The sequence below is a fragment of the Lolium rigidum genome, chromosome 3, assembly GCF_022539505.1.
Source record: "Lolium rigidum isolate FL_2022 chromosome 3, APGP_CSIRO_Lrig_0.1, whole genome shotgun sequence".
NCBI classification, from domain to species: domain Eukaryota; kingdom Viridiplantae; phylum Streptophyta; class Magnoliopsida; order Poales; family Poaceae; genus Lolium; species Lolium rigidum.
The window spans coordinates 184,893,125-184,915,929 of record NC_061510.1 but is presented as its reverse complement, the minus strand read 5'-3'; the positions used below and the strand labels follow the sequence as shown (position 1 = coordinate 184,915,929).

The 22,805-nt window shown below is 49.9% G+C and overlaps 1 protein-coding gene across 3 annotated transcripts; it reads left to right on the top strand.

Moving 5' to 3' along the window:
• Positions 1–2,519: 2,519 nt before the first annotated feature.
• LOC124702816 (centromere/kinetochore protein zw10 homolog) lies at positions 2,520–22,341 on the top strand. 3 transcript variants are annotated; one of them, XM_047234993.1, is made up of 15 exons: positions 2,520–3,103; positions 3,196–3,339; positions 4,165–4,338; positions 5,140–5,298; positions 5,871–6,101; positions 6,205–6,315; positions 6,524–6,616; positions 7,487–7,582; positions 12,669–12,797; positions 13,057–13,134; positions 13,457–13,615; positions 13,689–13,839; positions 13,931–14,013; positions 14,926–14,993; positions 15,414–15,513. In XM_047234993.1, the coding sequence occupies exons 1-14, from the start codon at positions 2,567–2,569 to the stop codon at positions 14,971–14,973; spliced, it is 2,193 nt and encodes a 730-aa protein (XP_047090949.1). In that variant the 5' UTR covers positions 2,520–2,566; the 3' UTR covers positions 14,974–14,993; positions 15,414–15,513. The 3 variants fall into 3 exon arrangements, with proteins under 3 accessions (XP_047090949.1, XP_047090948.1, XP_047090947.1); XM_047234992.1 differs by lacking the exon at positions 14,926–14,993 and adding an exon at positions 22,072–22,341 and having other exon boundaries at positions 2,521–3,103; positions 15,414–15,532; XM_047234991.1 differs by lacking the exon at positions 14,926–14,993 and having other exon boundaries at positions 2,521–3,103; positions 15,414–15,679.
• The last annotated feature ends 464 nt before the right edge of the window (positions 22,342–22,805 follow it).

The window sequence follows — 22,805 nt, the reverse complement described above, 5'->3', positions numbered from 1 at the left end:
CGTTGGAGTTGCGAAGGTGATCCTGCCGGGAGCTATCAAGTCACGCCGGACCCTTTCGACCTCATGATGAGCTTCAACGATCTTGTCCTCCCAATGCTTTCGGAGTTCCTTGGACTTTGCCAGTCCTTCGTCCACCTCCTGCTCGCGCTGGATGAAGTCTTCCACAAAAACTGCGGCGTGCTTCCGTTCCTCCAGCATGGCGGCTGCAGTGTCCTTAAATTTTTTGGCTGTGGCCAGCAGCTCCAGTCTTTTAGCTTCTAATGCTTCTATGTCTTCGGGAGTGATGGGTTTATTAAGAATATCCGAGCGATAAACCGCATCCATGCCTGCTTGTGCAACCATCTCTTCAGGCGACAGGAGGTCCTCCGAGGAAGAATCCTTGCGGGGTCGCTCCCGCGACATTGGAGATCCCTGATGGGATGGCTGGGGGTCGGATTGGGTGGCTGCCCCTTCTGATTCATGTTCTCCCAGCGCCGCTACGGTCGCAAGTACCTGCTTTGGCTGGGCGGAATCAACTTCAGACTGGTCACCGTATCCATATTCCTTCACCCTGCGGTCGAACTCTTCAGTGTCCATGGATTGGGTATCTCCGGAAATTGGGCTTAGGTTCCCCAGAATCGACTCTTCCACCGGGGCTCCGCTTTCTCCGACAGCCTCCTGCTGATCCGGAGCAGCGTTTTCCGGCGCCTCAACCTGCACGGGACCAGCTCCGACTTCTTGAGGGGCGGCTCCTGCGGTATGGGCTATGAAGTGTACGAAGTGGCACCTTTGCTTCTCTAACACCTGGGAGACCGAGGCGGATCTGCACTGGTCTTCCACCGTTATTTCCTGCTCAGGGGCGGATTGGGTGGGTTTTAATTTTTTCAGATCTAAGGCGGAATCTTCCTTAGGAAGTTCCTGCGACTCAGATCGGATCTTCGCGACTGCGTCCTGCTCAGCGGCGGTCGCGTCAGCGTTACTTACCAGTGGGTTTCCGTCGGAATCAACGGTTTCCCCAATGAAGATGTGAATGCCGCCGATTGGGACGATGGAGAGCTTGACGGGGTTAGTCTTAGCCGGAATCCAGCACTCATCCGGAGGGACGATCGGAAGATTCCCGGCGTAAAGAACACGCCCCACCGCGATCGTGTCGTCGTAGCTTCCCATGGCGGAACCCTCCCGGCTCCGGCCTCCGGACGCCGCAGGCCCCACGGTGGGCGCCAACCGTCGTTGCCTATTCGACGGTACCTCGGAGGAGGGATCCTCACGAGGGGAGAAGAAGTAGGGGCCATAGGGCGGAGTGCACACGGGACGGTGGTACGCGAGTTACCCGGCTTCGGAACACCCGCACGATGACAGGGCCTACCGCCGCTTGTCTGGAATTATCTGGGCGCTTGCGCGTTGTTACAATGGTTGTGGTTGTGCCTCTAGGGCTCCCGGGATCCGGCTTATATAGACGCACGGATCTAGGGTTTACACGGAGAGTCTTAGCCGGAATACAAGTTACCTAACTACGGTACAATATCTTGCCGTGTACGTCAAGGATCCACCTTCCTTCTTGGACGTGCTGGATCCGGATACTTTATGGGCCTCCACGGATCCGGCCTCCTACGTAGGTCGGTTGAGATCCGGCTCCTCGTTCCTGGGCTGGACTTCATCCTTCATGATCAACAACAACTGGGCCGCCCGATGGGCCACATGCCACCATCACCGTCTGTGGGCCACCCGGGCTTGCCGGATCCAGGCCATGTCGTTGATATACCCATAAAGTATACCCACAACAGCGGGGTCGATGTCGACCTGCGAATCCGGGACTGGAAGTGGAGGAGACGACGGTGGAGGGAACTGGCCAGCGCCGGGGTGGTTCTCCATTGCCACTAATGGTGGTGGAGGAGACGGCGGTGGAGCGACGAGGGCTGTGTTTGTTGCCGGCGGCTGTGGTGGCTACCAATTACGCCGGGAGGCCTTTTATAGACGCCGACGTCGGGAAGAAAGCGCGGGAAGAGGCGAGAAGAGGCGGGAAGATTGCGCGGGAACGGGCGGTGGCGTGCGAACGCCGGCGACGCGTGGAGGCTGCGCAGCACCGACGGGACGTCTCGCCTGCCCCTCCGTCGCCATTAAGGCAAAGATGCCGTCGCGCGATTAACTTCCGCCGCGAGGTAGGCGACGGTTAGGTCCAAACTTGACTGAGTCGCTGACGGGTCGGCTCCGCCACTCCCCGCCTCGCTTTTCGTTGTGTCCGGCGTGCCCGGTGCGATCCCTGTGGGACGGGGACGGGCTCAGGCGCCGGACACCATATCGAGCCGCGCCGGACAAAATTGAGCTTCGGGGGACGCGGCTGAAACGGTTTTTTTTTTGTCTGACGAGCTCCAATTTGCTTTGGAGACGGTTTGGGACGGAACCGGAGATGCTCTTGGTACCCACAAACAAGTCATCAACAGCTCAATCGAGCGATATGTCGATGAGCAATCCAAACAAACAAAAAACAAAGTCACCAACAGCTCAACGGATCTCAAAAAAAAAAAACCAACAGCTCAACTCCTCCCACAACTTAGCGAGCCCGTCCGGATCCGCGAGATCGCCGGCGATGGCCGACGACGTGCGTGAGCTCCTCCTCTCGATCACCGCTGACGCCGATCCCTCCACCCCGCTCTCCGCGCCCGACCTTCGCCTCCTCGTCGACCGCCTCCGCCTCCGCTCCGACCGCCTCCACGCCTCCGCCCTCTCCTTCGCCTCCTCCAACCGCGAGCCGCTCGCCTCCGCGCTCCTCCGAGCCGCAGGCTCCGCGGCATCGTCAGCCTCCCTCCAGTCCGCGCTCGAGTCGGCGCTCTCCCCGCTCTCCTCCTCCCCGGACTTGTCCGACCTCAGGTCCCTCTCTGATCGCCTCCTGGCGGCCCGCCGCGAGCTCCGCGAGCGCGAGGAGCACCTTGCTGCCGCATCCTCCGTAGCTTCGCTCTCCGCGAGGCTTCGCGCCGCTCGCGCCTCAGCCAACCCCCTTGATGCCGCTATCGCCGCCGCCGAGCTCAAGCACCTACTGGTGGACCCTCAGGGGTCTGGATCCGAAGGGGGCGAGCCTGTCGTGTTTGGGCTTCTTCGGGGCGAATGGGAGCAGCTCGTCGACGAGGTGAGCAGTCTGCTGGTTCAAGGCGCCTTGACTGATGTTAGTATTTGTGTTTGTGCTAACTGTTATGCTGGTTGGTTCCGGTGATTGTGCAGCTGCAAGTGGGACTTGCGAAGAACGTCGAGGAGTGTGTGGAGTTTGCACCGGAGGGAGGGAAAGTGCTGGTGAGTGCTGGACCCAGAGGTAGTTCAAGTGGGACGCGTGGTGTTGAGCTTCGTGTGGCGCTGCAGGCATTGGAGGTAAAGTTCACTGTGAAATTCTGTGCTTAAGATCCAAAAATTTGTACCCTAAAGGCCTAAACCATACTTGGAAGATAAGGAGTAGTATGGTCAGGAGACTAGGCATAATTTAGTGCTTGACAGAGTATAACTGCCTACTTACTCTATTCCTTGAACTTCTGCGATTAGTTTGGAATTTGGATGGACAGCTATAACACCGCATGAGAAGTTGCCAACATTCTTCATCCTTATGATTGCTACATAATGAACAAAACTATTGTTAAGGGTGATCGATGGCCAATGATTGTTGGACAATTTTGGACTACAGATGAAACACATTCAGCTGTTAAAGCCCTTGCAGATTTAAAAATGTATCAGTTAGTCCTGATATAATGCTATCAGTTAGTTCTTTGTATGTTCCATCACAAGTTTATCATTTGGCCATTTCATACCCATCAAAGATTAGCTGGTAATTCTTCGCTGCACTAAACTATTTGTTGTATTTCTGATGTGGTCTTCTCAAGAACCAAGAGGAATATTGTGATTCACCATTTGTTACATAGCAACTAGACTAAACCAACAAAACCAGTTTAGTACATACAGTGGGCACCTCTCTCTCTCTCTCTCTCTCTCTCTCTCTCTCTCTCTCTCTCTCTCTCTCCCTCTCCCTCTCCCTCTCTCTCTCTCTGTGTGTGTGTGTGTGTAGTGAAGGCCCATCAAATCCTGTGTTAGTATGTTATATATTCTACTCGTAACTGTTCTGTCAGCTTGGTCAAATGCCTTAGTAGGAAACACTGAGGTATACGAACCACTTTGTCATACCTTTGTATTGTTTAATATACGCAGATAATTGATTCTCTGGACTATGGGATGGCAAAATTCGCAGACTTGATGATAAAGAAAATCCTAATTCCAGCAATCAGTAACATATCTGTCACAGTTTCTGTAAACGTGCTTGAGAAAAGTGGCTCCTCGTCCTCAGTATCAGTCTTAATTATAGCCCCTTCAGAGGAACTACAGGTAAGCATTCCATAGTGTTTTCTGGTTCACCAGAGCTGATTGCTCCAAACTCTATTATATAAATTGGTTACCTTTGGTTTTCGATGGCCTCTTTGATTCAAAGGATTTTGGCGGATTGTAGTCCTTCAAGAATTCTTAATATCTGCGTTGTTTAATTTGTGAATCAAAATACATAGGATTTTTTCCCAGGGATTCCTTCGCACTACATTTCATAGGAAAATTTCCATTGACTCAAATCTCTTGGAAAGATCCCTACCTTTTTCCTATGGGGTAATCAAACACCCTGCGGTGAAAATTCCTGTAGCATTCAATCTTATACTACCTCTGTTTCATATTATAAGACATTTTGGGTACGCTAGTAGCCTACCCAAAACGTCTTATAATCTGAAACGGAGGTAGTAGGATTCAAAAATGCATGACATTGCACTCATATGTTTTTCCTCCTGCGGATCAAGAGGCTCCTATCTGCTTTATTCCCACATGTGTATTTACTATTCTTCTAAGTTTTTACCACAATATGTATGCTGAATACAAGCTGAATTGAAGATGACATTTCCAACGGTTCTAATGATGTCTGTTTTTACTGAGTAGGTAACATTAGGTCTTAGCACATCTAGAATTCTGATCCCTCAAGAAATGAAATACTCCCTCCGATCCATAATAAGTGCCACTGATTTAGTACAACTTCATTATGGATCGGAAGGAGTTCAATTTCTTGGAAAATTACTGACATGCAAACTTTATTCTTGTTTTATTTCCGGGTTGTTTTGGACAATCATGTAACTATTGTTATTGTTCAAGGGCTACAAAGATGGTTCAGAACTTTACTCAAGAATAATTGAGGTCATCAAGTTTGTGCGCAAGTTCATTTGCGTGGAAAATATCACTTGGATGCAGTCCTTTGCAAAGTTAGCCTGGTCAAGAATTTCTGATCTGCTTATCACACATTTTCTCTCCAAGGTATTCTTATATTTTTTTGACCATTTATTCTTATTTATTTAACAAGCAATACTTGATAATTGCTTCATTTTCTCTGTTCTTGTGAACAACCCTTTAGCTGATGTGCGTGCTTGTCTCTGTTAATGACCCTCTTTGCTGAGTTCCTATTGAATTGGCAATATTTCTTCTGTTGCATCAGCTGTAGTTTGATTTATTTACTTGGGAGTTAAGGCTGACTTGTTTGACAAACAGATTTACTATAGTTCTCTCCCATCCCACAGTATCAAGCTAGCCACCAAAGTGAGCATATGACTTGCAGATTGAACTTTTGGATCCCATGTTGAAAAAAAATCAGTTTTTTTTTTATCACAGAAATGGAAATGAACAGATTGGCCTGATCTAACTGCCATTACAGTTTATATGGAACTTGGGTTCTATCAGCTTTCTTGTTTCAGCTGTCTTGTTTGGGCACATGTGCTTGGTAATTATCTGTTTGTGGAAGGAAAATCACACCACTAGATTTATTCTACAACCATTCAGTTCTGTTATATATGTTATAACAACCAGACTGTTCATTGAATTGTGTTTTTCAGGCTGTTCCTAACGAGGCATCCAAGCTAATTGAGTTTCAAGATGTTATAAGAAGTACAAGTGAATTTGAGAACACGCTTAGGAGTATGATGTTTATTTCACCTGACGGGAAGGATGGCAAGTTGTCCCAATTTGTTAATGATGTTGAAGTTCATTTTGCTGTAAGGAAGAGAAATGAGATCTTAGTGAAAGCAAGAGACATTCTTGTACAATATGACTACGAAAATCCTCTCGTGAGTACCAAAATCTATGTTTGTCATCAGAAAATGACTTAGCAGGATGTGTGGGATTCATCGTAGCAAACATATTAAGCAATAAGTGTGCTTACTATCGCAGGCATCGGATGACCAAGGAGATTCTGTTGTTGATTTACTTTTCCAGCCAGGGAAGTGTTTCATATCTAAGTCAGCACTTCAGTTAATGAAATTGGTCCATGGAGCCCTGAAGGTATGCCTGCCTCCACATTCTTCTTTATTGATTCGCTGGATCTATTAGCAAATCGCTTGTTGCTTGTACTAATGTAATGTGTTATTATCGTTCCTCATTACAACCACATTTCTGTTTGCAATGCCTCCCACTTTTCAGTATTCGCATGCTATAAAATTGCTCAAGCATTTGATGTACATCCGTTTCTGTTGTTAAATAATCAGTGCAGGATGCTTGTTTGTCATCCACAAGAGTCGCAAAGGAGTTCTGCTATGCTGCTAGGGATGCCTTGCTCTTGTATAAGGCCATTGTGCCAGTTCAGGTTTGTGCATGTACGAACTCTGCATGATAGTTGTGTATTGTGTCATGAGATTGACATTTGAACCAAATATCCAGTTGTGAAATTTATGTCATGCAGTCATATTTTTCAGATACCATCTAAGATATTCCTAAAAGAATTATTTACTCATGTGCATTTTTTTAGACATGTTAGCTAAATGTCATTTTTTTATAATTGTGCATCAATTGCATTATTCTTCAGATTTCAGATAAATATGTGATAGTTCTTTTCATCTGCTGGTTATAAGGGTATTTGATATCAAAGGTTTGTGTTTTGTGTTGTAATCAGTTATTAGTGAAAGGTAAAGTTATGGGAAATAATGTTCGCCTTAGAAGATACCATTTGATGATTTGCCTTAGTATAGAATAACCAGTTCTTCATTTGAGTATCAATAAAAGCCTTCCTGATGTACCTACTATATGTAAATTGTTTCATGCATCATCACTTATTATGCTTCTATGTGATGGCATTTACAAGATCTTAGCTTGCGTATACTTCTCCTAGCACCATATACTTAAGGTGTTCTTATGGTTTCAAATATTGTACTCCCTACGTTCACTAATGTAAGACCTCTTAGCTTTTTTTCGTAAATGCATGTATCTAGACGTGTTTTAGTGTGTAGGTTCACTCATTTTGGTCCGTATCTAGTCCACTTTGAAATATCTAAAAGGTCTTGCATTAGTGAACAGAGGGAGTAGATAAACTGACTCCGGTCATTCTGTTGTTGATTTGCATTATAATATTGTCCTAATATGAGATCACATCATATTCTACTCTTCAGTTTGTTCTAGTTACTGTTATTTTACCATAATACCATAGTGATTAAATTTAGCATTGTTCCTTTTATTTAAGCTAGAGAAGCAACTCAATAGTGTCAGTCAGGTGGCTGCCATCATTCACAACGACTTCTACCATTTGTCCCAAGAAATTCTTGGTCTTGCATTTGAGGTTTGTATCCTACCTTTTGCTTCTTATTATGATTTATCCTGGATGTTGATTTACAGAATCTTTCCTACGTATACACAACTTTGTCACATGTTCATTTGCACGGATGTTTGGTTGGTTGCAACACTTGTTAGTTTATGTAGCGTCAACACTTCTCTGTTTTTTGTTGGAAATTAGTTTATGTAGCCCCCTTTCTTTATAAACCAACTACATGATTAGTAAATTCGGATCTGTGTGTTTGTGCATCATATATATGTTGAATAAACTCATGCAGTACGTGATGCACATGGATCATGTTAGCACAAGAAACATGTGGAGTGTGAAAGTGAGACATTGCACCACTAGTAACTAGTAAGTCAAGATTTTAGCAGTAGTCAGGATATGTTGTCAGTACGGCTAGACTTCTTGGATGTTGTTCACACTGCTAGCTAGTGCAGCCTGGTACTATAAATACCACCCCTTGTATACCTGATCAAAGCACCAAGTAGCAGAAAATAAGTGAAGAGAAATTTGCCCAGCTCCTTGTGTCACTCGTGAAGAGTTCAGTCCTCTCTGTAGCGCGTGTGTGTATCAATTTTAGCCACAGCCATATAGTGGCTTAGAACTAACATTTGGTATCAGAAGCTTTGAGTCTAGAGATCCACTATGGTAGGGAATGGAGACCGTGTTGCTCGCACGCCACCAGGAACACTTGCCACGCTCGACGACCCAGAACGGGCGTCGCAGGTGGTAGTGCAGAAAGTGGTACGGGCGACAGGCTCGACACAATTCCCTCCGCTCACACGCTCCAACTACGGAGACTGGGCACTCTTCATGCAGGTCATGCTTGAGGTGCGCAGCCTGTGGTCGGCAATCACGGCCGAGCGAGAGCTGGACCGGGTCAAGCGATGGAGGTGCTGCTTTGCACCGTCCCGCCGGACATGATCACGATGCTGGGCGTCAAGGCCACGGCGAAGGAAGCCTGGGACACGCTGAAGGCTATTCATGTCGGCAGCGACCGTGTCCGAAAGGCGAAGGCGCAAAGGCGCTGCAGTTCAAGGACCGTGAGGGCGTCGACGCATTCTCAATGCGCCTCACCGGCCTAGTGAGCGCACTAGCCAACCTCGGTGATAATATTCCCGAGGACAAGGTGGTGCTGATGTTCTTGGCCGTGGTGCCCAACAAGTACAGCCAGATGGCATGCGCCATCGAGACGTTGCTCGACCTCGAGAACATGACCATCGAGGACCTCACGGGTCGGTTCAAGGTGGTCGAGGAGAGGAACGACGTCGACAACAACACAGGCTCTGGCTGCCAGCTGCTGCTCACGGAGCTAGAGTGGCTCGCACCTCGCACGCTCCAAGCGAGCGCAAAGCGGAGCGTCGAACTACGGCAAGCAAGCACGTGGTCCCGGACGCGGCCCCGACCCACGCAACGACAAATACAAGCCTAGTGGGAGTGGCGGCAATGCCCGGAATGGCTCCATGTCAAAAGCCGAAGTGCCGCTACTGCGGCAAGAAGGGCACACAAGTGCCGGAAACGGCTGCACGACGAGGGCGAGGCTAACCTCGTTCAAGCCGAAGAGGATGAGGACCCGGGCCTCCTAATGGCGCAGGTTCGCGAGCTGGGTGTCACCCACGACACGACCAACACCTTGGTGGAGTTGAACGAGGAGTGCGTTGAGGCTCACCTCGGCAAGACGAACGAGTGCGATGAGCGCTGGTACCTGGACACCGGTGAGTCATCTTCCGTGACGGTGGCCATTGGGCGCTCACAGGCGTCTACTTCATCCCTCGTCTAAAATCAAGCATCATGAGTCTCGGGCAACTCGACGAGGTCGGCTGCCAGATTCTCATCGAGAATGGCATCCTGACGATCCGCGACCGCCAACGATGCATCCTTGCATCGGTCAAGCGTGCATCGAACCGCTTGTACCAGTTCAAGCTCACAGTGGCACAACCTGTGTGCCTCTCTGCATGTGTAGGCGGCGACACCGCATGGCGCTGGCACGCAAGGTATGGCCATTTGAACTTCCATGCACTGCGTAAACTTGCACAAAATGGGATGGTTCGTGGTTTGCCGCAGATAGACCAGGTCGACCAGCTCTGCGATAGCTGCCTGGTCGGCAAGCAGCGGTGCTCTCCTTTCCCTGTGAAGGCAAAATATACAGAGCCGAGCACCGCCTCTACTTGGTGCATGGTGATCTTTGTGGCCCGATCACACCTGCCACACCCGGGGGGAAGAAATATTTTCTCCTCCTTGTCGACGACCTCACACGGTACATGTGGCTGGTGCTTCTCAGCGCCAAGGAAGACGCGGCTACGACAATCAAGCGTTTTCAGGCTCGGGTGGAGGTGGAGACCGGCCGCAAGCTACGCATGCTGCGCACTGATCACGGTGGCGAGTTCACATCGACCGAGTTCTCCGAGTACTGCGCCGACCGTGGCGTACAACGACACCTCACTGCTCCCTACTCTCCGCAGTAAAATGGCGTCATCGAGCGTCGTAACCAAACGGTGGTGCAGATGGCCCGGAGTATGATGACATAAATGCCGGGCATGTTTTGGGGAGAAGCGGTCACAACGGCCGTCTTCATCCTGAACCGTGCCCCAGCCGTCTTCATCCTGAACCGTGCCCCGACCAAGTCCGTGGAGGGCAAGATGCCTTACGAGGCATGGCACGGCGAGCGACCGCCGGTGCACCTTTGGGTGTGTCGCACATGTGAAGGTGGTGCATCCCAACCTGAAGAAGTTGGATGACCGCAGCTTGCTCATGGTCTTCATTGGCTATGAGGATGGCGGGAAGTCTTATCGGGTCTACGACCCTATAGGCAACCACGTCCATGTCACCCGTGATGTGGTGTTCGAGGAGTTGGCAAGGTGGAACTGGAGCAAGGACGGTGATGAACCCGTGGTGGACTCTGGCGAGGGAGTACGTCACCTACAAGGTGCCGTGTGGCCCACACGCTGCACCAGTTGCAGAGGACGGGAGTGCACTGCCGAACTCCTCCCCAACAGACGCAGAGCACACCTAAAACTACGGCTCCTACGACGCATGTCGGCTTCGTCTCACCGACAAGTGCAGCCATGGCTGCGCTGGATGGCCACGACAATGGCGACGAGCCTCTTCGTTTCCGCACCCTCGACAACATCAACAACGCTGGTGCCGCTCTTTGTCCAGTTCGTAGCTGCCGATGAGCCTGCCACGCTCGTTGAGGTAGAGCAAAGCGAGCCATGGTGGCGCGCGATGCTCGAGGAGATGGCATCCATCGAGGACAACGACACTTGGTGCCTTGTCGACTTCCCTTCCGGCCATTGCCCAATTGGCCTCAAGTGGGTCTTCAAGGTCAAGCGGGACGAGCGCTGCGCCATCATCAAGCACATGGCACGCCTTGTTGCGGAAGGCTACGTGCAACGCTATGGAGTTGACTACGACGTGGTCTTCGCTCCCGTGGCTCGCCTTGAGTCAGTACGCCTCTTGCTCGCACTCGCCGGGCACGAATGCTGGGCGATCCATCACATGGATGTCAAGACCGCCCTCCTCAACGGCGTCCTCAACGAGGAGGTCTACGTCGACCAACCTCCCGGCCTCAAGGTGGCCGGACAGGAGCACAAGGTGCTCCGCCTCCAAAAGGCATTGTACGACCTGAAATAGGCCCCATTTGTCTGGAACGCAAAGCTAGATGCGAGACTTACCTCGCTCGACTTCATGCGTTGTCCGTCCGAGCAGGCGATGTACGCGCGCGGTGAAGGCACCTCACGGTTGTTTGTCGGCGTGTACGTTGATGATCTGATCATCACCGGCAACGACAACAAGGAAATCAGCCGGTTCAAGGACGAGATGGCAAGCTCATTCAAGATGAGCGACCTCGGATTACTCACCTTCTATCTGGGTATCGAGGTGCACCAGGACAGCACGGGCATCACCATCAACCAGTCAGCATACGCACTCAAGATACTTGAGAAGTGCAGCATGGCAGACTGCAACCTGTCTGCTGTTCCCATGGAAAGCCGCCTCAAGTTGAGCAAGAAGAGCACGGCGTCACCCGCCGACACCACTCTGTACCGGAGTATTGTCGGGAGCTTGCGCTACCTCGTGCACATACGACCTGACATTGCATATGCTGTTGGGTACGTGAGCGGTGAGCCGCTTCATGGAGAATCCCACCACTGAGCACATGTCCGCGGTGAAGCATGTCCTCCGGTACATCGCTGGGACACGGTCCTACGGGTGCCACTACGGGAGGAAGACTACCGATCCCAAGCTGATCGAGTATAGCGACAGTGACATGTACAAGGTTGCGCCAGGTGGCGTGACGCTTCGCATCGACAACAAATCAGCGATCTCCCTCAGCAAAAATCCTGTCTTCCACGATCGCAGTAAGCATATCAAAACCAGATACCACTACATTAGGGAGTGCGTAGAGGATGGGCGGGCTGAAGTGGAATACGTCAGAACAAAAGATCAGTTGGCCGACATCTTGACAAAGGCACTCGGCAGGATCAAGTTCGAGGAGCTGCGTTCCAAGATTGGCATGATCAAGATTCCGGTAAGTGCATGAGCTTAGGGAGTGAATGTTGAATAAACTCATGCAGTACGTGATGCACATGGATCATGATAGCACAAGAAACATGTGGAGTGTGAAAGTGAGACATTGCAGCACTAGTAACTAGTAAGTCAAGATTTTAGCAGTAGTCAGGATATGTTGTCAGTACGGCTAGACTTCTTAGATGTTGTTCACACTGCTAGCTAGTGCAGCCTGGTACTATAAATACCACCCCTAGTATCCCTGATCAAAGCACCAAGTAGCAGCAAATAAGTGAAGAGAAAATTGCCCAGCTCCTTGTGTCACTCGTGAAGAGTTCAGTCCTCTCTGTAGTGCGTGTGTGTATCAACTAGCCACAGCCATATAGTGGTTTAGAACTAACAATATCAATGTTCTGTAATGATTTGCCCTTAAGTAAATAAAGAAAAAGCCTCAGCCACATACTGCTATACTTCTTTTTGTTTATGTCTTTAAGATATCTGATTGAAAATTCCACTTTAAGATATTTACAGGTCTTTAAGATGGAGATGTGTTTTCCTAACCATTCTTAATGCTTTTGTCCAGTACCGAGCAGATTTTCCTAGAGGCTTACAGAAACTAGTTGTTTTCGTGGATTTAGCTCCAATTTTCTCCCAGATGGCAGATGGTGTACTGAGAAGACAAATACAACTTGCTATGGCTAACCTAAGCGAGGTATCCCCTTACGCCATTTGTTTGTAAGGGGCTAGTATTTCTGAAAATTGAGTTGAATTCGTGCTCATTTAAACATCAAACTGTGCGGTGGCAGCCTTTTCCCCCCCTTCCTGCAACAGCTTTTGAATCCTTGCATCTGTCCAACTCTAAATACTACCCCCTTCTCTCTTTTGGCATCTCCACATGCAAAATGATGGTTCTTCCTTTTCTTTCTTGGGTGCAATATTTTAAGTTTCAAGTTTGTCACATTATTTTACAGGCTATAGATGGCGCTGATGGTTTTCAGAACACGCACCAATCTCAGCATTATGAATCCGCAAGATTTAGTATTGAGCAGGTACGTCTCATTGCCAAAGAATATGAGCTACTTGGACCTAGAAGAAGTATCGCAAAGAAATTATCTGCAATATTTTTTCTTGATATGTTACCGTGACCTGCAATTTGTTTATATATATTTATATAGTGCCAAGTCCTCAACAATTAGGAGTAGCCAATGATGTATATTGACCTCCTTTCAGGTTGTGTTTATTTTAGAAAAGATACACATTTGATATATTATCCTTGACCTGCAATTTGTTCATATTATTTGTATAGCGCGAGTCCTCAACAGTAAGTAATTATGAGTAGGCAATTAATGATGGATATTGACCTCCTTTCAGGTTGTGTTCATTTTAGAAAAGATACACATTATGTGGGAATCGATACTGCCTTGGTCAATTTACAGGAGAAGTATGTTTCATGTCCTTGGACCTGTCTTTTCTAGAATTACAAAGGACATGCTTCTGATAGATGACATGGCAGCAGAGGAGACCTTACAGGTGATAATATTCTCCTCGACAAGTTAGAGATGATAACTCTTGATGTTTATTAATATATGTGATATGCTTCCAGCTGCAAGGCCTTATACATTTGGCTCTTGAAAACCTCTCCTCGCTATTTCTGTCCCTGGTTGAGAATGATGGTGACAAGTTCTTGGATCATCATACCTGGGTCCAACTTGATGAGAGTGTACCATCTTTAAAGAAGTTCCGAAAGCTAGCTGGTACATTTTGTCTCAAATTTTGGAACTGTTTTAGCTTGTTCATGTTATAATGTTCGCTCCACTAATACTGAAAAACGTCGATGTTGCTCAGAGTTGCTTGATATGTCATTGAAGTCCATCACAGCTGCTTGGGAAAGTGGAGAGCTAGTTAACTGTGGTTTCACATCATCTGAGGTGAGCAAGTTTCATTTTCCCTTCCTTTTTACCTTTAAATCAATTGGAGGTCAGCGAATTATGATCCTTGGCAATGCTCTGTCATCTGTTATTGGTACGTGATGTGTACTGTGCCCGCCTTCATATTATTGTGCATGCTGTAATTTGAGACTTGAGCGTGTATCCTACTTGCTAAGTTACTGTTATCTCAGCACAATTTAGAGGCCTACTGGTAAATACCATAATGAGGAAGTGAAATGAGATTTTTAGAGTAAAGTAACTAAAGGAATGAGATGGAAGGTACTGGTTACTGTTGCAGTGGAGTTTCAGTCCTGGAAAACCTAGCACAATGCAGTTTTCAGTTGCAGGCCTGCTATCTGGATATTTTCACTGGATAATATCGAGTGCAATCAGGCCTTTGGCCAAAATAATAGTAAATAATATTTTCTGTCATGAAATTAGACCTCATATGACAGAAAATTAGGAGATTTAGCAACATAAATACCCCCTCGGTTCCATATTAGTTGTTGCTGATTTGGATGTATCTATATACAAAATATGTTTAGATACATCTGAATCTACGACAACTAATATGGGGCGGATGGAGTAACTGCTAACACAACTTCACCTCAAGTTTGCAATGCCGATTAACCCACATAGTTCCACCACAAATTAGGAAATGTAGCAATAAGGGACAACAAAATAACCCAAATCCAAATTTCCAAAACCAGTTCCAGTGCTTCAATCTTCATTCCTTCAACAAACAGCCAAGTACTACTGCTCGTCATCATACTCCAAATATCCGGAATTGTCCTCCTCAACCTCATTATGGGATCATGATTTAACTCTTCTAGGAACAGAAGGTTAAAACTTCGCTACCTTCATTGCAAATCCTCGCAAACATGTGTGTATCATTGTGAGTCCAATGCACAGGTTCATCAAATTGCGCTCACAAGTGTAGGATGGACAATGAAGACTTAGCAACACGTCTTGCAACCTTGGTGAGTGGCAATGCAAGGCCAGCATTTGATTTCCATCAATCAACTAACCAAAACAAAATTAATGCAGCCATATGTTTGTTATCTTAAAGCCACTAGGTAGCAAACTCTTGTAGTCTTCTATAAAATAATAACAACCAAGAACCAACATAATATTCTGTCTTTGGGGCATCAGTTGGTCCCGATGCGTAGTATTTGTTTCTTTGATACTGTCTAGGATCAGAAGTCCAGTCATAATCTACATTGCCTGCCTTGGCCCCAGCCAGATTTGTTACCTCATATTTCCGGTCTGAAACATTTTGTTTCTAGCTCTGTTTTTTGGACATCGATAAACCCTGTTGTCTTTTGGCTTTATTTGTTGACAATCTGTTGAAGGCGAAAATTTTACAGTTAATTTGAACTGATCTCTTTTCTGATGTGCAGGTGCGAAATTTCATCAAAGCAATCTTTGCCGATTCTCCTCTTCGGAAGGAATGCTTAGGATGGATCGCTATGAATCCAGCTTAGGATGCAGAAACAGAATGTTTTTGTTATTTGATTAGTTAGTGCCTTCTTTTTTTTTTCGAGAGTACGCAATTGCGTACCTTAATTTTATAGAAGGCAGAGATAATTTACAAGAAATGATGCCCAATGCAAACATCAGGCACCAAGAACTCCAAAAACAGAAAAAGGCTACTCTCTCACAACTAGACTAGAATCTCCAACTACTGCCCTCTGAGCTCTCCAAAGATGACACAACATCTTGCACTCCTCCACAACGTCGGCGGCTATGATTGTTGGGGTGCGCCTCCTAGCCGAGCTCCTAAAAACCTCGGCGTTCCTGTTTTTCCACAGCGCAAACCCCACTGTGCAGACGAGGCCATCGAACCACTTTCTATCCTTCGCACGACATTTCTCCCTCTCCTCCGTCCACCAAGCTTCGATCGTATCCGAGCTCTCCGGCGTCTTGAGGTTGACTTGAAGCGATTGCGCCGCCCTGAACCAAACCTCCCTGGCGACGACACACTGAACCAGAAGATGCTCAGCAGTGTCCTCCTCCTGACAGCAAACAAAGCAAGCCGAGGATTGGGCCTGCAGCCCATGTCTCTGTCGACGATCTAAGGTCCAGATCCTATGCTGAACCGCAAGCCACATAAAAAATTTGCTTTTAGAAGCGGCTTTTGCCTGCCAGATAGCCTCATGCAATTGGAACCTGATGGCTCCCTGCGAGAGCATAGCGTATGTCGATCTAGCTGTGTATGAGCCAGATGAAGACCATGGCCAGTAGAATATGTCCGGATCCGCATCGTTTCTTGGTACGCTGTGCACGGCCACCCATAAAGCAGTGCACTCCCTAGCCCCGAGTGTGGCCAGATTGCCAGAGATGTCCTTTATCCACGCGTTCTGGCTCATGGCTTGGGCTACGGTCCTGGAGTTCTTGATCCTGGTTTTGACATGTAAAGTGATCCCGGGAGCGATGTCATGAGCGGACTTGCCCCCAATCCAACGATCCCTCCAGAAGAGGATTTTCCGTCCCTCGCCGACAGTGATACGAACCAAACTATCGAAAACCTCCCGAGCTTTGTCGTCCTTAAGGATCGGCGGCCCTTGCCAAGCCCTAGAGTCATCAGTGCGTCGTACCCATTCCCAGCGAACCCGGAGTGCAAGTCCCTGTAGAAGAAGGTTTTTCACTCCAAGGCCTCCAAACTCCCTAGGCTTGCATACTTGATGCCAAGCAACTAAGCATTGTCCTCCATTCGCTTTATCTTTACCCGCCCAGAGAAAACCCCGCAAACTCCTATCGATCTCCTCCAAGAACCAAGCCGGGGCATCTGCAATGATCAGGTGGTGGACCAGTCTTGCCGCCATGACTGATTTGACGAGGACTAAGCGTCCCGGCCTGGTGATCAAGCTCTTCTGCCAAGCCGGCACGATGCGGATTGCAGAGTCCAGCACCGGCTGCCACTGAGCCCTAGTAAGCGGCCCAAGCGATAGCTGTAGTCCTAAGTACTTGATTGGGAATGTGCTGATGTTGCAACGCAGTAAGGAGGCGACCCTTTCACTGTCGTCGAGAGCACCTCGAATCAGGGTGGCTGAGGTTTTGTTGTAGTTTATGATCAGCCCTGACGCCGCACCGAAAACCTCCAGAAGCTCCTTTACCGTGACGAGATCCTGGGTAGAAGGTTTCACAAACAGGACAACGTCATCGGCGTAGATAGAAACGCGCTGCAGCTGCGTGCAATTACCAAAACTTGAGAGCAGCCCGGCCTCCGCTGCTCTACACACCATCAGCGTTATGGCCTCCATAGCAAGGACGAAAAGTTGGGGCGACAGGGGGTCGCCCTGTCGGAGTCCACGGGCATGGCAAATCTTGGCACCAAGAGAGCCGTTGACTGAAATCCTTGTGCTTGCAGTACGTAGTGAAATAGCCGTCCATTGGATCCACATCTCCGGGAAGCCGAGCTTTCTCAGAATTTCAAAAAGAAACGCCCAAGAGAGGGAATCGAAGGCCCGGGAAATGTCGAGTTTGAGTAGCACCCCCGGTTCCCCTCTACTATGAATCTTGCGCGCCATCTGCCGGACAAGGATGAAGTTATCGTGCAGCAGCCTTCCCTTGATAAACGCGGACTGGTTCTTGCTTACGAGCCTCTCCATCTTGGGGCACAGGCGATTAGCCATAAGCTTCGTGAAAAGTTTCGCAAAGCTATGCACCAGGCTGATCGGCCTAAAGTCGCCCACATCCTCCGCGTCGGGCTTCTTGGGGATGAGAGTGATGATCGTGCGGTTCAGTTTACCGAAAGTCCTACCATCCCCAATCGAGAGTTTGGTGATAGCAGCAAGGATCTGTGGTTTGATTGTGGGCCAAGCTCGCTGATAAAAGGCACCCACAAAGCCATCCGGCCCAGGTGCCCGCTCCGGCGGCAATTCTTTGACGACCTCCCAGATCTCCGCTTCAGAGAAGAGATTGCCAAGATCCCGTAACTCCTCGACGTGTGATTGCATGCCAAGTTCCTCCAAGTCCAGGGTGTGGTCACGGTTCCGGATCTCCCCAATCAGGCTTGAGTAAGCATCAAAAAAGAGCTTTTCCTTAGCAGATTGTTCTGTAATTAGCTCTCCTTGGTGTTTTATCGCCGGTATGTAATTTCTAGTACGTCGCCCATTGGCAACAGCGTGAAAGAGGCTAGTGCTAGCGTCTCCATCTTTAAGCCACCTCAATCTTGATCTCTGGCGTGCCATCGTGCGTTCCAGTGAGGACAGACCAAGGACAGTGCGTTTTAGGGTTTTCCTAAGCCATCCCTCCTCGAGTGTCAGCTGCCTGATCTCTTGCGCCGCGTCGAAACGGTGGATGAGGACATTGGCCATAGCGATTTGGAGCTTAATGTTGCCAACCCGTTTACTACTCCAAGACTGTAAGTGCGATGCAAGATTTCTGAAACAAGAGTCAAGCCGAAGGAAGGGGTCTATAACGCTATCATCGCAATGCCAGCCCTCCTTGACCGCCTCGTCGAAGCCCTCAAGCTTGAGCCAGAAGGTTTCGAATCTGAACCGTCTGGCTGGTCTATTGGTCGCCGTCATCGATAAGTGCAAGGGTGAGTGATCCGCAACCGAGGAAGACAGGGCTTGCAAGAAGGTATCAGGGTACTGCAGGTCCCAATCAATTGAGGCAAACACTCTATCGATTTTAGACATAGTTGGCACATGTCTTTCATTACTCCAGGTAAATCTACGGCCATGCAGGTACAACTCCCTAAGCTCGTTAGTCTCCACAAAATCTCTGAATCTGTGCATGTTTCTCGTATGCAGATTCCCATTGCTCTTGTCAGTGGCGCGAAGGATCATATTGAAATCACCAAGTACCAGCCAAGGCCCCGGGCAGCGAGCACGCCGTTCCGAGAGCTCTCTGAGGAACTGGATTTTGTCCTCCGTAGTTTGGGGACCATAAACCACCGTGATCCACCAGACAAATCCATCTCGCATGTGCACTTCTCCTGAGATTGCATAGGAATCTCGCACGACGTTGTGGATGCTAAGGGACATCGAGTTCCAGGCTAGGAGAATTCCCCCACGAGTCTCAATCGCAGGTAGGTAGTCAAAGCCATCGAAAGATGCCCCCAGGCACTGATTTACGATGAATCTATCAATGACATTCAGCTTCGTCTCCTGAAAACACACCAGATTAACTCTGAGCGTGTCAAGCAACTCCCGGACTGAATCTCTCTTGGCCGAGTCATTAAGACCTCGAGGATTCCAACATAAGATCTCTGGGTCTAAATCCATAAAAAAAGACCAACAGACTCCTACTCCTAGGCGCGCTTGCGCTACACGCAGACGCCAAACTCCACGGCCTCCTGCCTGAGAAGCTCACTTCGTGACGGCATTGTCTTCCCGAAGATGGATGCCAGCACCTGCAGGTGTGGCTCCCGTACCGGAGAGTCGAAGAACTGTCGGAATTCCGACAGCGCGTGCTCGTCCACCGCCAACTCTGATGGGGTGATCCCAAGGGCTTTCAGTAGAACTGTCTCTGCCGCTGAAGCTTTCTTGGGGTTGTTGTTCCGTGCTGCTGGCGTTGGTGTAAACCTCGCGCTACGTCGAGGAGTGAAAGGCTCAGCGTCCGAACGAAGAGAGGACGCCACCTGTACTTCCTTCAGCAGGGGAGGCGCCAAAGCCTTCAGGATCTTGGCGCAGAAGCTCTTCATGCGCCCAAGCGCGATCGCCTCTTCGTCCGACATAGATGGGTTGGAAACTCTGGCTGGCGTTGGGCCTTGTAGGATCGATTGCATGGCACTATTAATCTCCACAGAGTCTACAAGAGGGGGTTCAGGCATCACCGTGGGCCCTGTGGTACAGCAGGCCGGGTCGAAAATCCTGGGCCTGGGGTTTTGGGCTTGAGCTGGGCTGCCATCTCCGTCGCTATCCACACCCTCCGAGAGAGGAACCTCAACATAGCCTCCAAATTTTCCTTGGACAGCGAAATCTCCCAGCGGCCCCACTCCAACAGGAGCATCCTTGCTATTTTCCTCCCATGAGCTGTCGCTGCACGCCTGGTCGTCAGAACAGCCCAGCACACTTGTCGACCCAGGACTAGCCGACTGTGGATCAGGCACATCGGATGCCACCTGCTCATCGACAGGGAGAGAGCTGTGCACATGGTCCCCAGAAACCACCGCAGTCTCCTTGTCCTCGTCTCTTAGCGAAACCTCCCAAACAACATCGCCAACGGGATCAGAGCCCCGCAGCGTGTTAAGGCTGTCGGTTTGTGGCAGCGCTCTGTCAGAGGCACCCACCTCCGTGTTGACCTGATTTGAAATTATAATTGGTCTGTGCCTAGAGGCACCCAATGCTGGCCGTCCATCCATAGGAGGGAGACGCCAACCTTCCGATGCCGCTGCCACCTGGCAATATGTCCGTTGTGGACCCGGCGCGGCACCCGTGGGTCCAGACCCTGCGCCTCCGCGCCTGTCTGGAACACCAAGCCTCCACGGCGGCCACCGCACAGCTCCGGCGACCGACCCGGTGCTCCTGCCGTCATCAGCCTGGACGCCGAACGATCCTATGTCTGGGGCTGCATCCATACTCTGAGTAACCTTGTCAACATGGAGCAAAACTTTGTACTTGAGCACCTTCTTCTCCAGCACCGGCGAGGATGGCACGGTGCTGCCCGAGTCATCCGAGAGCACCCGAGTAGGCGAAGGGGTCTCCTCGCCAGACTCCAGGGGCTCAGGGATGACGAGGGCCACAACAGGCGGGATCTTCTCAACGTCGTTTGTCCAAGCAGAGACCTTTACCGTATCAAGCTCAGCCCTGCTCACCGTCGCCGGCGCGACATCCTCGAGCACGCAGGATGAACCCAAAAGATCTTCAATCACCTCCTTGTCAAAAGCATGCGGGGGAACACCCTCGAGGACCAGGTCCACTTTGAAGCTCCAAGACTCAAGATTTGCCTGCGCTTGTCTCGTCCACTTGCGAAAGAAGAGGGAGAAACCGTCGTGCTCCACCGTTGGCCTCGCCGCCACACTGGCCATGAGCTCGTCCGAAGCGAAAACCACCAGGAATTCCTCCGGATGGTATGAGTGCACCGAGAAACGACCGCGTGGAACACCCCTCTGCCTGACGAGGGCCTCCTGAACTTGCGCGCAAGATACCGCCGGCCTAGCGCCGCCCACATGCGCCACCATCGCATGGCGGAGACGGTGTTCCAGGTCCTGGATCGCAGGCGAGCGCCGCACGACGCAGGTCGGAACCGCCACGACCTCCACCGGGGGGGGGGGTGAAGGGACGCCGGCGAGGGAGCGGGCTCAACGCGTGGTGCCGGCCACGGGTTCCCCCTGGCCGGCTGCGCACGCAGAAGATTTGGGGCCTCCCGAAGGAGCTCCACATGCCGCGCTCGCTTGGCCAGAGCCAGCCTCCTGAGCTCGCCCTCAGAATCCGGGCTACGAGGGCGCCCGCATCCGTTGGCTTCGTGCCCAGCCAGGCCACACCGAAGACAGATCGTGTCGTTGGAGCAATCCGCCTTGCGATGGCCTGGTTGCCCACAGTTGAAGCAGCGCCCAGACCATTCCGGCGACACCGACCTGCGCGCCACCGCCACAGCCTCCGCCGCACGCTGCGCCGCCTTTCGGCGGCGCCACTTCTTCTTCCGCGACATGGGCGGCTGCTCCCAGACTAGCCTGTCAGCCATCCGACGGGGACCCGCGCTGGCGGCCTCAGCCGCCATCGTGGCCGTCGCAGGATGCGCCGACGAGGCCGAGTCAGAGGAGTCCTGTGAAAGTCCCAGACCGGAGACGATGGGGCGCTCCCCGTGATGCGGAAGCGAACCAGATCCGGCCACCGGCCGCCACTGCCGACTGGCGCCAGGGGGCCCAGCGCCGGAGGAGGCCGAGGAGGAGGCCGCCATGACCGGGGGTAGGGAGGAGGATGGGAGGGAAGGAGGGGCCGCCCTTGGCGGCGGCGGCGGCGCCGCGTGGAGACGCCGGGGTGGGGGAGGAGCGGGTGGAGCCTTACCTACCTGTACCTAGGACCGGTTGCTCTTGGTTCCTAACCCAGGCAGACAAGCTGACTTGAACCGAACCCGTGCCGTTTAATTCATCCAGCCATTCTCTAGTTAGTGCCTTCACCATTACCAATTTTCACATCAGATTCTGTAACCTTATCTTACTATAATACTAGGACAAATGCCTGTGCGTTGCTATGGGAATATGTTACATTGTTAGCAAAATAATTTTATATATACATGAAATATCATGATAAACTAATCACTCATTTGATCCACGTGTGTTAGCAATTAGTTGTAGGGTGTCCCAGCTTCTAAATTTCACGTTACACCATGTAGTTCATGTAACCAAACATGCACCAATCAATTGAAATATCTAAAACATTCTGCAGTCCACAGTAGATAGTGTTTACGGTCAAATGTCTGAAGCAAAAGTGTACACATTGCAAAGATTTACGCTATCCACGACAACAAAATTGGTAAATCACCATTAGGTGGTTGCCTTCTCTTCCGGTGTGCCCCCGCGGCCAGGTCGATCTCCTGACTCCTGCTCCAACCTGTCCCTGGCTTTGCGCTCAAGACCGTGCTATCTTCCTCACAACCAGTATGCAAATAAAAACATTTGAAACGAAAAGTATTACTGTATCAACTTAGGAAGAAGTGACCAAATACATTTAGAATGAGCAAAGAAAATAATTGCAAGACATAAAATGACATTGTCGAGTTATAGTGAGCTAAGATTTCAATGTAATAACAGGGGATAGAGCGTCAAAGTGTAAATTCATCAGGGATGAAAAAGGGGGCCGTAGTTCAAGAAAAAGAAAAAACAACAAACTCCTTTGGTT